Source organism: Geotrypetes seraphini, chromosome 2, assembly GCF_902459505.1.
Source record: "Geotrypetes seraphini chromosome 2, aGeoSer1.1, whole genome shotgun sequence".
NCBI classification, from domain to species: Eukaryota; Metazoa; Chordata; class Amphibia; order Gymnophiona; family Dermophiidae; genus Geotrypetes; species Geotrypetes seraphini.
The window spans coordinates 430,908,112-430,925,145 of record NC_047085.1 but is presented as its reverse complement, the minus strand read 5'-3'; the positions used below and the strand labels follow the sequence as shown (position 1 = coordinate 430,925,145).

The 17,034-nt window shown below is 43.5% G+C and overlaps 1 protein-coding gene across 2 annotated transcripts in view; it reads left to right on the top strand.

Annotated features, from left to right (window-relative positions):
* The window catches only part of CUBN (cubilin), a 494,825-nt gene that overhangs the window by 368,089 nt on the left and 109,702 nt on the right, over window positions 1-17,034 (top strand). For both annotated transcript variants that reach the window (XM_033931276.1, XM_033931275.1), the window contains exons 48-51: window positions 2,228-2,409; window positions 6,567-6,738; window positions 8,236-8,439; window positions 15,293-15,442. In XM_033931276.1, coding sequence (XP_033787167.1) covers window positions 2,228-2,409; window positions 6,567-6,738; window positions 8,236-8,439; window positions 15,293-15,442 — 708 coding nt within the window. The remainder of the gene's footprint in view (window positions 1-2,227; window positions 2,410-6,566; window positions 6,739-8,235; window positions 8,440-15,292; window positions 15,443-17,034) is intronic.

The following is a 17,034-nucleotide window of genomic DNA, read 5'->3' as shown; positions in this document are numbered from 1 at the left end:
TTATTCCAAAGGGACATGAGTGGACTATCATAAACTGAGATCTCAGCCAATTTATCTAGAAGATGAAGAGCATGTTGCGTTGAACTCAGCAAAGAGTACCTTCTCAAGTGTCTGGGTATTGACACTGTTAGTAGGCAGGAGGTGTGTAAAGGCATGCATAAAAAGCTCTCCATTTCAAACCAGGCAGGAGGATCTTGGAATAGGGAGTCAGTGAGCCAGTAAGCACCATATTTAGCTAGTGAAGCAATATAATAATGATAAAAATCCGGAAAATTAGCAGTCTCCTAAATCTAAGATAATAGGTTCCATTCAAGTTATTCAGTTTTACTTTGAATTAATCATTCTGATCAGTCATACAGCATTTACAGTACAAATAAGGTTGCCCCCAAATTTCATACATGAGTCTTGACAGAAATAACTTAAAAAAAAAAAAAGAGGACAAGGTAATGAAGCCAGATGGAATGAAGATCTTAAAGAAGTTTTGCAGCTCACAAAAAATAATATATTGTGTTTGGGGGGAGGTTATCAATGTGGGCTACTGTTTAGATGGGTTACTCTGAGGGGCATTTTTGATATGAACTCTAAATCTGATTTTGGATGTTTTGCCAAAAAAAAAAAAAAGTCTAAAAATCCAATGTCAAACATGGCCATTTTCAAACCTGAAAAAGTCTATCTTTTTGGTCTGAAAATCACTCTATTTTAAATGTTTTTGTGTTCAGTGCATCATTCTTTAAGAGCAATTTTTTTTAAAAAAATGTCCATGCCACTGGGATGTCTGTGGGCTATCAGTCTTACTAGAAGAGGCACTACAGTGAACTTCATATAACAGGTTCCAGGTACACATCACATTGTAACCCACTTATATAGTGTGGTGAGCCCTCCAGGAATAGCAAAATAATATATGTCCACTAAAGTTCCCCCTAGGATGCCCCGATAGCTCTGCCCCAATGGCTTGTTTTTAATCACATTTCTTTTGGACATTTTTTTTTTTTTTTTTTTTAATGGTTCCAAAAGATAGACATACTGAGCACAAACACATCCATTCTCGAAAAAAAGATGTTTTGCAGTTTTGAAAATGGGCATATTTGGTACTGGAGTTTTGTGTATGTTCCGCAAAACATCCATAGAAACATGACAGCAGATAAAGGCCAAATGGCCTCTCCAGTCTGCCCTTCCACATCATCCACTATCCTTCTCCCTAAGAGATCTCGCATGCCTGTCCCATGCTATCTTGAATTCAGATATAGTCTCTATCTCTAGCACTCTATCAGGAGCCTATTCCACACATCTACCACCCTTTCTGTAAAGAAGTATTTCCTTACATTATTCATCTTATGATCTCTCCTTCCGGAATTTTCCTTCATATGAAAAGACTCACCTCTTGTACATTAATGCCACAGAGATATTCAAATGTCTCTATCATATCCCCACCTTCCTGTCTTTCTTTCAGAGTATACATATTAAGTTCTCTAAGTATGTCTCCATATGATTTATGATAAAGGCCACTAACCAATTTTGTAGCAGTCCTCTGGATCGACTCCATCTTATTTATATCTTTTTGAAGGCGCGGTTTCAGATTTAGATGTCATATTGAAAATGCCCCCTCTACATTTCTGGTGCCTCCTTTTAATGCATATACAGTATAGCTCAGGCCCATAAAATGCTCTTCTACAAACTCAGTTTCCTTGTAAAATTACCACCATAGTGACCAGAAGTCACAATTCTGGGCAGTGTTATATATGCATTTTTTTACATAGGCACAAATGAGGGAAACCTGTAATACTTTAAATCCATAGATAGCATTTCCACAGGAATGGCAACACATTTAAATGTACTTCTATTGACCAGATGCTAGCAAATTAAAAATGCAAATGGGAAAAAATAGGCAGAGTCCAAACAAGACAATAAGAAGGTACTTAAAACTGGATAGGATTGCATTGGATGTATTGATTTTATATACTGATTTATACAATGTGTTAAAGCAGTGTGCAAGGACTTGCAATTAATAACAATTTCAAACTAACATAACAGACCTATCGATCAAAAAAAACAGAATCAGAACAATATAAATTCTTAATTAAAACATTGTCGAAACAGCCACCCTTTAAAAAAACTTATGAAAGCTAAAATACGAAGAAGCATGGTACAATTTAGCTGGTACCATGCCCCTTAAAAGAAATGTAATTAATAGTTGGTGTGAGATTTAGTAATATTTGATCTATTACAGAGTGCGGTGGTGACCTAAATGCAGCTGTTGGGACATTCAGCTCTCCTAATTATCCCAACCTGTACCCTCACAATCGTGCATGTGAATGGAGGATCACTGTGCAAGACGGTAGACGGGTTACATTAACCATTAATGATCTTAGAATCCAGGAACACCAGAGCTGTGATAATGATTATGTTGCTGTAAGTTGCTGTAACATAACTAATCTGAAATTCTGCCACCTATAAAAATTGTGTGTGAATCAGACATTGTTTTTCACAGTATAGATGCATTCTTCCACTTCTAGTCAGCTTATAGGTTCTGCTCTATCTATCCTGATTTGCAATAATTTAATTCCAAATCATGCATTCATCATCAAACCTCCACCATCATTCTTAACAGTTGAAATGAGGTTCTTCTTTGGAAAGGTAGCATCTGGTTTTACCAAATAAAACATTTGGGTGATGTCATCCACAGAGCCTGGTATGGACAGTGTTAAAGTGTACTGTCACTGTAAAAATTTTTGAAAGTCTCGAGACCGACTGTACCACATATGTGCTGCTGCCTTCCACCCAACATTGGCTCATGGGACCATCAGTTCACAGTTTTCCGCAGAGCTAAGAGGTTGTTTTTTGGGAGTTTCTCCAAGTGCACCAAATTTTTCTCTTTTTGCCTTCTTGTATATATTTTTCTTAATTATTTTACCTTTTTTTTGTTTTTTGATATTCGGGTAAAAATATTTTCATTTTTAACAAAATTTTTATTTGGGGCCTTCAAGCTCCTTTCAGCCTGTCTTCAGGCCGGGAATGTCAAACCTTTTGCGGAGTAACTTTTACTCGACCTGTTTTTTTACATTAAAATTGTATGCAGTAAAATGCTGGCACCACTATTATATTTTATTTATTTATATTTTAATATTTATATGCCACTAATATCCTATGTTATTTACATTTGCCTCCTTTATCAAATTTCTCTTCTGCTCCGGTTGCCCAGGGTCACAAGGAGCAGTGGGGGATTTGAACTAACAACCTCAGAGAGATAAGGCTGTAGTTCTAACCACTGTGCCACACACTCAGCCATTAAACCACATGTCAGTTCCAAAGCCAAGCTTAAACAGTATTCTCTTGATTCATAAGCAGTCATCTCTCTAGGATAAAGATCAAACATGTACCTTCAACATTTGTCCAGTTGCTCTTCTCTTTTCTAAAAAATACTCTTTGGTCTCTGTGTTCCTCAATCAAAGCATATGAAAAAATATATATACAATATACTGTATATTCAATACTATACCTTCAATTCTAGATTGGCTCTTAAAATCATAAATAGAAGTACATATCCGCCGGAGCTGCAAAAACTGGCTGACTGGGAGATTGTACTTTAGATAATAGGGATGGAAACTATGAAAGCAAAGCAAAGTATTTATTTCAATAGGCTTACAATAAAGAGGAGTGCATAGTCTCATACTCTGCCTAAAAATAAGCAAGTCCAGTATAGAGAGAAGTTTACATTTCATCTCAAATTTCAAATTGACTTCTTGATCCCTGTCATCTCAAACACAATCTTCCGGTCAGCCAGTTTTTGCAGCTTCGGCGGATATTCAAGATTTTAAGAGCTAATCTAGAATTCTAGATGATAGATTTCTTTTGCAAGCATATCCCAAGGGGGCTATTAGAAAGGCTTACTTAAGAGTTCGTTTTGCCCAGAGGCACATACTATAGCAGTATTGGAATTTAGAGGAGACTGACAGGCTTGCATGTGTTACTCCTTTTTTCCACTTTTTTGAGAGACTTTGTCTCTGTGATCAGAAGGCACTGGCATGTACTTCAATTACATCCAGGGCTAAGAGAGCCTCCCATTTTTGCTTACAAGTGATCTAAAAATATTGGAGAGTTCTTGAAAAAAGTTAGATATGAAAAAGGCTTCATGTACATGGAACGAATGGATGATGTAGTGCCTGTCAGTGGTGTGACTTGAGTTTGGACTGACCCTAATACGGGTCGGAAGATTTTTTTCTAACAGTTTTACAAACTGCAATAGAAGCCATGTGGTGTATATTCTGATCTGTCCCTGTGATAAGATCTATGTGGGGAGGAGCAGTAGATAGATTAAGATCCGCTTAAACAAACATAAATCTAGGATTATGACTAGATCTGAGCAAGCATCTATTATTGCTCATTGGTTGGAAAAACAACACAGTGTGACTGACTTGAGATGGCAGGTTATAGATCATATTGAGACAGGGTGGGAGGGTGGTGATTCTAGAAAGATTTTTTAATTACCGTGAGCAAAGATTAATTTTTGAGTTGAAAGCTTTGGCTGAACGTGGAGCTTGAAAGGATGACGTTGCTTTGAAAGTAGAAGTAGTTTGGTTGGTGCTCTGTGATTGGATGAATAAGTGTTGTCATCATATTTAAATGGTGAATCAAGACGCTGTCGCCATTTTAGAACAGCACAGAGAATGTGGTGATATGCTCTAAATGGTGAGAATATATATTTGATTGTTTGATAGTATAGATATTGAATGCGATGGTGATTTGTATAGTGTTGACAGTATGTTTACTATTTCAGGGGATACTCCTTAAGACAGGTAATTTGTGAAATGCAAATTTACGTCGATAAATTATTGATGGCATTAAGTTGCATTGTTTATAAGTGAAGATAAAGGTTGACCGATGAGGAAGCTTGCTACTAAAAACTCGAATTTTACGTGAAATATGATGTTTGAGTGTAGCCGCTGAGGTCATTGTTGAAATATGCTGAATATGCTAAATGATGTGTTTACAAATAATTGAGAAGAATATTACTAGAAAATTTGGATACAAAAATGTGGCTATTTATGAGACTTTATAGTATAATTTTACTTCACTCAGAAGATAATTATACATAATTTATTGGGCCTGAGTATTTGAAGATTGTGCATTAGATATATCTACTTGCTCTAAACCACAGCTGTTATGAATAGGGATTCTTTTCTTATTTTCTTAGCCGTTTGGGAATGAGGTTTAGTATGCTATATATATATTTCGTGTACTTTGCTTCAGTAATGCATTATTAAATATCTTTTTCTATTATTATCAAAGAGGAGTTCTCTTTACCCCCAAACATAGAAGGTTTAGTATGCAATATATATATATATATATATTTTTTTTTTTCATGTACTTTGCTTAATATCAAACTGGAGTTCTCTTTACCCCCCCAAAATAAAAGCCCCATTCATCTATATGCGGATGCCTCTGGAACGCCTAAGTGACGCCTAAGTCGCATCCACCTAACTCGTGCCTACCTAGCAGCCAACTCATGCTGAAAAGTAGACAAGCTTTTGCAACACTTAAATTTTAGGCATTAGGTAGACGCGTTCGGACACTGGGTGACATGTAAATGGATGTCTATATCGAAGCCACGCTCACGCCATGTCCACACCTATCTAGTTAGGTGCAGCTTTTTCTGATGGGCATCCACGAAACTGTGGACGCCTATTTTTGAATCACATCTAGCCTTTGGACGTCTAACTTTCAATTATTGCTTGTTAAAGTTGTTAATTGGGCTTATTATCTACTTTATTTGGATGCCTAAGTTGATGGGCATCCATATTGTGGATGCCTAAAGTTAGACGTCCTTTAAAAATCTGTCCCTTGGAGTCTACTGTATATGCCATACTGCATTTTTTTTTCTTCCGGCCCATTATTTGTGGAACCCTTTCTACCACATGATCTGAGAATAGAATCATCATCTTACAAGTTCTGTAATTATGTCAAATTGTACCTGTCAACTATATATGTATGTTTAACCTGTAAGCCGTTCTGAGCTCTTTGGGGACAATGGGATAAAAAATGAATTAAATTAATAAATAAAGGTCAGGTTGCAATATAGATGCTTTTACTTAGTCAAGCTTCCCCCGTTTAATTAATGCACTGTGTCGGATTTTCCTGGGCAGGAGTTTTGCTCCGTGCAGCTCTTTTGGCTCATCCCGTGCCTACCCCAGATTGTTTTTGTCTTTCCATTGGTATGGACTTTTCCTTATGTGGCTCCTTTATATTACTTGCTCTTATTTTTGAGTATGTACACCATTTTATTGTGTGTACACACCCTTAAGACATTATGGGCTCCTTTTACAAAGGCGCGCTAGGGCCTTAACGCGCGGAATTGCGCACGCTAAAATGCCGCGTGCGCTAGCCGCTACCGCCTCCTTTTGAGCAGGCGGTAGATTTTTGGCTAGCGCGCGCTAATCCGGTGCGTGCGGTAAAACCCGTAGCGCACCTGCGTAAAAGGAGCCCTACATCATGTGCTTAATAAACCATAAATCATAAATTGCAAATAGCCTGTTTTCTAAATAGTTCTTTTTCTTTTTTTCCTTCAACAGATTTACAATGGATTTAGGCTCCATTCCCCTAGTTTACAGAGGCTGTGTGGGAATGTGGATTCAGGTACAGAGGTGAAGTCCTCTGGAAACATGATGAAGGTCATTTTTGTCAGTGATGGGTCTGTTTCAAATGGAGGCTTCAGTGTTACATATACTTCCAGTGACGATGCAGGTGTGTAATTACACTGAATGAAGTATTGAGGCCTTTATTTTGTCACTATATGCCATTTATATCATGAGACCCTACATTTTTGTGCCATTGCTCCTCAAACACTTTTACGAATGCCTAGAATTCCTATGAGCGTCGGAGCAGTTACCGCCGTTGCTGGTGCTAAAATCCACACTAGGCATTTGTAAAAGAGTGGGTAAAAGAGATCTAAATTCTCTATATATTGTGTAGTATTTCAAAAGTTCAGGAAATTTCAGTAAATCGGCTTATATAATCTTTACATATATTAGGGCTCCAAAATAAAAGCACCAATTTTCTGCTTCTTTTATAAAAGCAAACCCAAGCAAAAATGATTAAATATAACTGATTCAGCAACATCACAATTTAACCAAAAGGCAAGGTTGTAGAAAGTCATCAGGAGGACTGAATTTGGAGTGAAAACTTACCTGATGCAGAGCTGGACACTCAAAACATGATCATGTCAGGATCTTTGTAATATAATAAATGATGGCAGATAAAGATTTGAATGGTTCATCCAGTCTTTGACCTGAAAATGGCATGGACAAATCAAGTATACATATGTAGTATCACATCATACTTTATGAGTTTATCTTGTTGGGCAGACTGGAAGGAGTGTACAGGTCTTTGTCTACCATCATCTACTATGTTGTTTTATAAAATATGTGTTCTGCCCAATGTATGCCCCTGCGAATGCATACATGCCATCTTGTCAGCTTGCATGTTCAGCTGTGCACTTGTATAAGAGCCCATTTCCATGTGCAATGAATGGCTTACATACAGAAAATGCTTTAGAAAATTAGCCCATAGCATATGACAGCAGGAATAAAAATGGGTTCTTCCATTCTGCCATGTTAAGATTCTTCTTTGTGGTAGGTGAATCTACAATTTCTTCTATGCCGCCCCAAACCAACTCTTCCTCTCCACATCTTGTTTTTTCTCTTGATCTCTCAACCCTTTCCCATTACCACCCTTACATCCATTCTAAGCACACTCAGAATCTGTTCACCTACTGACTTCCATTACCTTATCATATTCTTCTATGATTCCTGTAAGACTAATACTAACTTCAGCACCTAGGTCCTATACCATGTCTTATCACCTAGCTTCACAGTAATCCACACAGCCACAAAAGTCTAACAAAACCATTGTCCAAAACATCCAACCTAAACATGCTCTTTGAATTTTGGTGGCTAATCAGAGTTATTCCATGCAGGCTATTTCATTGTCTTCATGGAAATGTTATACAGTCAAACCACTGATGTTAGGGTCATAATTGCATGTTTATTTATACATATGAAATATTAAACAATACATAAAGGATTATAGCTTTGCTTTAAATTATTTTGCTGGCTAAAATATTCCTCAGAAAGTATAAAATTAGTTAATATGAATTCTTTAACAAAAAAAAAACCCAGCTTGAAAATTTATTTTTTCTTGTTCTGATATATTTATTTTAAGAAAATTGTTTTGTTTCTGCAGTTTGTGGTGGTACACTGCTGGATTCTGGAGGAAATTTCACCTCTCCTGGATACAATCGTACCGGCAATTACTCAAGTAAACTCAACTGTGAATGGATCATTCAGAATCCAAATAGTGACAACTCATCCATCTATATCTCATTTCAAGATTTGCATCTTCAATATCACCAAAATTGTCAATATGATCACTTAGAGTTTCGATTAGGTGAGTATTGAAAACCAACCCGATCTTATGTGCTGAACTACTCTGCAGTAAACCAGCAATTTTTTTTTTTCCATTTAAGAAACTTTATAATGACAAATAATTCTACAAGGATCTTATCAGTTGGAGTTTATCATATGTTTATCATATGTTGTTAAGTCACCAGTTCTAACTAGAAAATACAATTGCTAAACCAGCTAATGGCATTCTACTAACAGTTTGAATTCATTGTCAAGAGAGAACCGTTTCCAAAAGGAGTTCATGTTCTAGATTTATATATATTCAACTGAAAGCTGACTAAACTCCAACCTATTGGCCATTTGATTGATAATCCTGGTGAAATATCCACCACACTATGTACAATTCACTAAGGGGCCCTTTTATTAAACCATGTTAAGCACTTAACACATGGTTTTTACCACATGGTAACTGTTAGAGAAGAGCCAAATTAAAGGGCTTTGCAGTAATTTAGCAGTTACCACACAATAAATTACACATTAAGGCCCAAATTCTGTAAACAACATGCTGCAGTTAGGCGGTGGTGGGCGCCCTATCGCCCCCTAACTGACCAATCAGTGAGCATGTTTTTTTTAAAAGAATTGACGGTACCATTTTCATGCCTATGGAGGTGCATAGAAACGCCTAAGGCCGGCGGGGGCATGAGACCGATACCTTAAATGTAGGCCTTTAAAAAACAGCCACAATTCTATGTATGGTGCCTACATGTGATTTCTACGTGGTGTGATTTCTACGTGGGCATAGACATCCTGATTTTCGAGATTGAATATTCTACTTGAAGGTGCACTGGCAGGGCATTCAAAAGCGTGGGGCCCTTAACACTGTATATTCTAGTTCTTACAGTGTCAAGGCAAATGGTATGAAAATTGGGAATTGAATGATGATCCTGTTGGGAGGAGCAAAGAAATCTTGTAGGCATATGAGAGCAGTTTGAAATGTTAAGTAAAAAAAACCAAGTTAAACAAATTTTGTTTTAAATTTGAAAAAACATATTTTTCCGATGGAATGGAAAAACTGGATGCTCACTGGATTAAGTGTACAGCCCTTGATGGAGACTATGTTGAGAAATACTATATAATAGTTTTGTTTTAATTATTTAATTAGTTTTTTAACCAAATTTTTCAAACCACCCTCATACATAGGATAAGCAAATGAGACAGTTAAGTATTGGAAGTGCTTGGATTTGCTGTTTTGGCAGCATAAACAGTGAGAAGAAAGCAGGCAAAACCTAAGATCATATCTGTTTTTAAGCCCTTCAATGTCTGATCCTTATATGGGATCTGGTCACAAGCACTAGCAGGAATATTAGCAACTGGCAGCTGGGGATTGCTCATGCCCCTTGACCTCTGGACCAAGCAGGGCCGCCATCAGAAATTTCTGGGCCCCTTACTGAGCAATCCTATTGGGCCCCCCACGCACCCCTTCCCCCCCGGCCCCCCCCCTTCTTCCATGGGCCGAATACACACATACTTTTCTCTGTCGCCGCACTCTTTGACCAAAAGATTTGTAAGCCTGCAACCACGTCAAGGTAGACTCTTTCAGCAGCTCCCCTCCCTCCCCCTTACCTTTGTGGCCAAGTCAAAATGATCTACCAACAATAAAATTTTAAAAACACAAAGCACGCTGTACGCAGAGAAAATGTTAATTATCATTTATATTCCACAGGTTTTCAAAGAGGTCAAGGCAGATGACTTTATGCAAGGTCACCTCAGTAACAACTATACAAAAATAGACAAATATTCCCCCTCCATTTTTACTAAACCGCGATAGCGGTTTTTAGCGCAGGGACCTGCGCTGAATGCCCCACGCTGCTCTTGAAGCTCATAGGCTCCCTGCGCTAAAAAACGCTATTGCGGTTTAGTAAAAGGGGGCCATAGTGCAAAATATAGACAGTATATATAAATTCTCAAAACGGACACATTTTGATCACTAAATAGAAAATAAAATAATTTTCCTACCTTTGGTAATTTCATCAGTCTCTGGTTGCATTTTATTCTTCTGTCTGTGCATCCAATATTTCTTCCCTTTTTTCAGCCTCCTGTATGCTTCCTCTCCTCCAGACCTCATTCCCTCCCCAAACTTTTTCTTTGTTTCACCCTGCCCCCTTCTTTCTTTTTCTCTCTCTCCATACCCCCTTTCATTCTGTATGTCTGTCTTTCTCTCTCTCTCCGTGCCCCATTTTTCTTTGTTTCACCCAGCCCCCTTTCTTTTTTTTTTTTTTTCTGGCTCCCTGTCCCCCCTTTCTTTCTTTCTCCTTGCCTTCCCCTATGCCACCACCATTGGGAAAATGCTGCCACCGCCACTGGGGAATAGGCTGCCACTGCCGCTATCGGGAACAGGCCTGCGCCGAGTTCGCCCTGCTTCTCTTCCCCGCGGGGCCGACCAACTCTCGCCACTCGACGACAATTCTAACGTCGGAGAGGACGTTCTGGGCCAGCCAGGCAGCGATTGGCTGGCCCAGAACGTCCTCTCCGACGTCAGAATTGGCGCGGGTGGCGAGAGTTGGTCGGCCCCACAGGGAAAAGCAGGGAGAACTTGGCACCGGCCTGTTCCCAATGGCGGCAGTGGCACTCAAGTGGCTAAAGAGATGCAGTTTGCCAGCCTAGGGAGAACACTGGAGGGTGGCCAGCTGTGCACCCCCTTGGGGCGTAAACCCGGGGACACCTTGGTATGCCACTGTCTGTATCTCACTCCCTCCCTATGACCAAAAATTCTCCTTTCTTCTATTCCCCGTGTACACAACCATCTCTTTCCCTCCCTTTCTCTCTCCCAAGTCCTTGCCTTCTGTGTCCAAAAACACATTCTCTCCCCCACCTCAGCATCTCTTTCCCTCCCTTCCTCTCTCCCAAGTCCATGCCTTCTGAGTCCAAAAATGCATTCCCTCTCCCACCTCAGCATCTCTTTCCCTCCCTTCCTCCCTCCCAAGCCAATGCCTTGTGTCCAAAAACCCATTCCCTCCCCCACCTCAGCATCTATTTCCCTCCCTTCCTCTCTCCCAAGTCCATGCCTTCTGTGTCCAAAAACCCATTCCCTCCCCCACCTCAGCATCTATTTCCCTCCCTTCCTCTCTCCCAAGTCCATGCCTTCTGTGTCCAAAAACCCATTCCCTCCCCCACCTCAGCATCTCTTTCCCTCCCTTCCTCTCTCCCAAGTTCATGCCTTCTGTGTCCAAAAATGCATTCCCTCCCCCACCTCAGCATCTCTTTCCCTCCCTTCCTCTCTCCCAAGTCCATGCCTTCTGTGTCCAAAAACCCATTCCCTCCCCCACCTCAGCATCTCTTTCCCTCCCTTCCTCTCTCCCAAGTTCATGCCTTGTGTCCAAAACGCACTCCCTCCCCCTTTTGTGTTCCCCGTTTGCCTCCCAGCCCATCTTAGCAACTTTCTCAGCAAAATGTAGCTCGAGCTGCATAGGCTTGCCTTCTATTTCCTGCCTGTCCCGCCGCGCACACGTAGCCGACCAGAAGTCTTCCCCGACTTCAGTGCTGATGTCGGAGGGCGGGCTTTGCTTAAGCCCTCCCTCCGACGTCAGCGCTGATGTCGGGGAAGACTTCCGATCGGCTATGTGTGAGCGGCAGGGCAGTCAGAGTAGAAGACGAGCCTCGCGGCTCGAGTTATATTTAACCCCGTGGGTCCCCCACCGTCCCCATTCAGCTCTCTCTCCTGTGCACCCCCTTGGGGCGTGCACCCGGGGCGCACCTCCCCCCCTAGGTACGCTACTGGCCCGGGCCCCCTGTCAGCTCCGGGCCCCTGAATGCAGGACTGGTAGTACTGCCCTGATGGCGGCCCTGGGACCAAGAACAATTGCTTCAGATAGGCCCAGGGGGCTTACAATGAGGTAGGGCATGTGGGATGCTCCGGGTGAAAGAAGTCAACAGGGGGTTGGAGCACAGCTTTAAACTGGGGCCTAGCACCTTCCTACCTGCAAACACATTTCACTCTGCACAACCCAACACGTACAACCAGAAACAAAAACATCTTTGCATACCCAAAGATCACAGGCTGCAAATACAAATCCTTCCTAGACAGAACCTTCATGTTCTAAGCAAACAAACAGCAATCCTGGCTGGGAAACCACATAAATAAAGCCAGGCAAACCTACAACACATTCCGAAAATCAATTAAAACCGTTCTATTTGACAAGTTCCTTGCTTGAGATCACCTCTCTAAGTGTTGTTGTTTTTTTTCACCTTATAACCCCATTGTATTATGTAACATCTTTCTTCTCTCATGTATTCTTTCACCATGTTTCTCCAATTCATGATGTAACTTCCTTCTTTTTGTATTTTGTAATTCGCTGATTGTCCAGCCTTCTTTCTATGTGAACCGTCTAGAAGTCAATTTGACTATGGCGGTATAGAAAAATAAAGTTATTATATATACCGTATTTTCACGCATATAACGCGCGCGTTATACGCGTTTTTACCTACCGCGCATACCCCTCGCGCGTTATATGCGTGAGCGCGGTATACGAAAGTTTTCAAACATAGTTCCCACCCCGCCCGACGCCCGATTCACCCCCCAGGCAGGACCACTCGCACCCCCACCCCGAACGACCACTCGCACGCGCTCCCACCCGCACCCGCATCCACGATCGGAGCAAGAGGGAGCCCAAGCCCTCTTGCCCGGCCGACTCCCCGACGTCCGATACATCCCCCCCCCCCCCGGCAGGACCACTCGCACCCCCACCCCGAAGGACCGCCGACTTCCCGACAATATCGGGCCAGAAGGGAGCCCAAACCCTCCTGGCCACGGCGACCCCCTAACCCCACCCCGCACTACATTACAGGCAGGAGGGATCCCAGGCCCTCCTGCCCTCGACGCAAACCCCCCTCCCCCCCAACGACCGTCCCCCCCCCAAGAACCTCCGACCGCCCCCCCAGCCGACCCGCGACCCCCCTGGCCGACCCCCACGACCCCCCCACCCCCCTTCCCCGTACCTTTGGAAGTTGGCCGGACAGACGGGAGCCAAACCCGCCTGTCCGGCAGGCAGCCAACGAAGGAATGAGGCCGGATTGGCCCATCCGTCCTAAAGCTCCGCCTACTGGTGGGGCCTAAGGCGCGTGGGCCAATCAGAATAGGCCCTGGAGCCTTAGGTCCCACCTGGGGGCGCGGCCTGAGGCACATGGGCCCAACCCGACCATGTGCCTCAGGCCGCGCCCCCAGGTGGGACCTAAGGCTCCAGGGCCTATTCTGATTGGCCCACGCGCCTTAGGCCCCACCAGTAGGCGGAGCTTTAGGACGGATGGGCCAATCCGGCCTCATTCCTTCGTTGGCTGCCTGCCGGACAGGCGGGTTTGGCTCCCGTCTGTCCGGCCAACTACCAAAGGTACGGGGAAGGGGGGGTGGGGGGGTCGTGGGGGTCGCCAGGGGGGTCGCGGGTCGGCTGGGGGAGCGGTCGGAGGTTCTTGGGGGGGGCGGTCGTTGGGGGGGAGGGGGGTTTGCGTCGAGGGCAGGAGGGCCTGGGATCCCTCCTGCCCGTAATGTAGTGCGGGGTGGGGTTAGGGGGTCGCCGTGGCCAGGAGGGTTTGGGCTCCCTTCTGGCCCAACTACCAAAGGTACGGGGAAGGGGGGTGGGGGGGTCGTGGGGGTCGCTAGGGGGGGTCGCGGGTCGGCTGGGGGGGCGGTCGGAGGTTCTTGGGGGGGGGCGGTCGTTGGGGGGAGGGGGGTTTGCGTCGAGGGCAGGAGGGCCTGGGATCCCTCCTGCCCGTAATGTAGTACGGGGTGGGGTTAGGGGGTCGCCGTGGCCAGGAGGATTTGGGCTCCCTCCTGGCCCGATATTGTTGGGGAGTCGGCGGTCCCTCGGGGGGGAGGGATGTATCGGACGTCGGGGGGGGGGGCATCAGGCTTTCAGGATGGGGACAGACCTTCAAGGGGGGACAGTGCACGGAAGTCAGGGGGGGTGAACGGAGAGGCGGGGCAGTGCACGGAAGTCAGGGGGGGGGGGTGAACGGAGAGTCGGGACAGCGCACGGAGAGGCGGGGCAGTGCACGGAAGTCAGGAGGGGTGAACGGAGAGTCGGGACAGCGCACGGAAATTCAGGGCAGTGCACGGAAGTCAGGGGGGGTGAACGGAGAGTCGGGACAGCGCACGGAAAGTCGGGGCAGTGCACGGAAGTCAGGGGGGGGGTGAACGGAGAGTCGGGACAGCGCACGGAGAGGCGGGGCAGTGCACGGAAGTCAGGGGGGTGAACGGAGAGTCGGGCAGCATGCGCGGTATAATCGTGAGCGCGTTATACCAAAGTTTTTGTGCTTATCATCCTGATTTCTGCGCGCTATACACGTGTGCGCGTTTTATACGGGTGCGTGTTATTTGCGTGAAAATACGGTATATATATATATATTTTTTTTTTTTTCCAGACAGAATTTGGGGTCTTTGGGGTTTAGAGATATGTTCAAGAGGAGTCTTTGCTGTAAAGAGTTTTCCTTTTGTTCCACACAAGCTGTATTATTTGATTTATTTAATAATGATGATTTTGTATGTATTTTCATGCTTTGTATCTCATTATTGTGTAGCTTATGAGACATTAAACTAACATGCATAATGGTAAAATAATGCATAATTTTGCCAATTAATGTGCATTAAGAGGCATAAATTACATTAGTACAGTAACTAATCCCTCCTTCCCATCACCAAATGTATACATTTGACTGGGTAACAGAGGAATAATGTTAACATTGAAAATGTAGGAATTTAAGTGAAATGTGCATGTATCTAGAAAGCATGCATGTGAAATTTTCTGTGTACTAAAGTGTTTCATAAATATGAAATTGAACTTACTGAATTTTTATGCAGTTTATGATATAATTATCTTACATCTTCATGACTTGTTTGAATCTAGATAATGCTGACGGAGAGCTGATAGCTAGAGTCTGTGGTACAACTAAGCCTTCAGTACCACTTGCTATATTTGCTTCCCAGGTCTGGGTGCTTTTTACAACTGATTCACTTGTGGAAGATACTGGATTTCATGCTTCTTATCAGTTTACAAGTAAGCTAGTCATAAGTTTTTTCTCTAAAAGATTCATGGAATTGCTCTGCTTTATACTTACTGAGTAAACATCTTTTTGATACCTTTAAACAATCTTTATAATCTATTAATGTACTGGCTTCAATCACCTCCATCGAAAGGACTGTTTAGGCTTTGCCATTTTTCAATATGATTCTTATAAGTTTAATATAAAGAATGAGGGTGAACCCATACATATGTAAAGATCTATGTCCGAATTCTGTATATGACGCCCAGTCTCAGAAGCCGACGGGCGTCCTATACAGAATCGCGTCTAAGCCCGCCTAAAAAGAACCCAATTCTCTAACCGACGTCCATGTTACAGACGCCAGTTAGAGAATCGGGTTGCTGCTGAACTTATTGCGGCAAGGAATCTCCCTGGTGCGATAAGTTTAGCAGTAACTTGTCCCCACCCCCTGCAAAGAGTACCGGCAGGAGGGATGCCCAATCCCTCCTGCCCAGCCCCCTCCCGCCCCCGTAGATTGCCAGCATGAGGGATGCCCAATCCCTCCTGCTGGAACCCCCCGTGTAGATTGCCCAGCCCAACCCCTGGGCCCCCCTGGACCCCCACTATAACTTCTCCTAACCACCTGAACCCCCCAAACCCCCATCTAACCTTTTTTGATGGCCGGATGGCCGGGTCCTCCCTCTGAATGGCGGGTCTGCCCCTTTTCTGGGCCAATCAGGCCTTAGGCCCCTTCTCGGTGCCCCGGAAGGGGCAGGCCTGCACTTCAGAGGCAATAAAAAAAGGTTAGAGAGGGTTCCGGGGGTATTTTGGGGGGGGGTTAGGAGGGGATATAGTGGGGGGGAGTCCGGGGGTGGGTCTGGCAATGACAACTCATGATGATTCAAAATTATCTGGAATCTGGGCAGGTTATGGGTGAAGAATGGGCATGGACTACATATTGCATAAGGTGCACGGTCCTTACTGAATGCTATTGCTTGTGCAGTTAAGAGGCAGCTAATAAAGTTCATTTGCACCAATTGCTAATAAACTTGATGGCTCTGATTCTATAAAAACGCCTACAATTAGAAGCCTAGATCGATGCTCCTAACTTAATTTTTTAATTGTTTCAATTGGCGCTGTTAATTGAACAGAACCATTAAAATCTATTTAAAAAAATTAATTTTGGGGTAGGCACCATGTAAGTGTCAACCTGAAAAGTGGGTGTGGTTATGGACGGAGTTTAGGTGTGGGTTGCCTTAGACACCAATAGGTGTTGATGATAGGCACCAGTAAATTAGGCCAGGAAAAGCTGACCTAATATACAAATGCCTAACATTATGACGCCTACCGGTGCCTAAATTGAGTTAGGTGTTGCTAGGAATGATTCTTAAACCGCCTAGTGGTTGATGATTGGCAACTGCACCGAGCAGCACCTAGCTGCTAGGCGCTATTTATAGAATCAGGGACAATGTGCAGTACTTTCAGGGGATATGCTGAGCACACTGTCAACACTTACTGTACAGTACATTATGGAGGAAGGAGTGGCCTAGTGGTTAGAGCTACTGTCTCAGCACTCTGAGATTGTGCCACTTCTCCTTGTGATCCAGGGCAAATCACTCACTTCTCC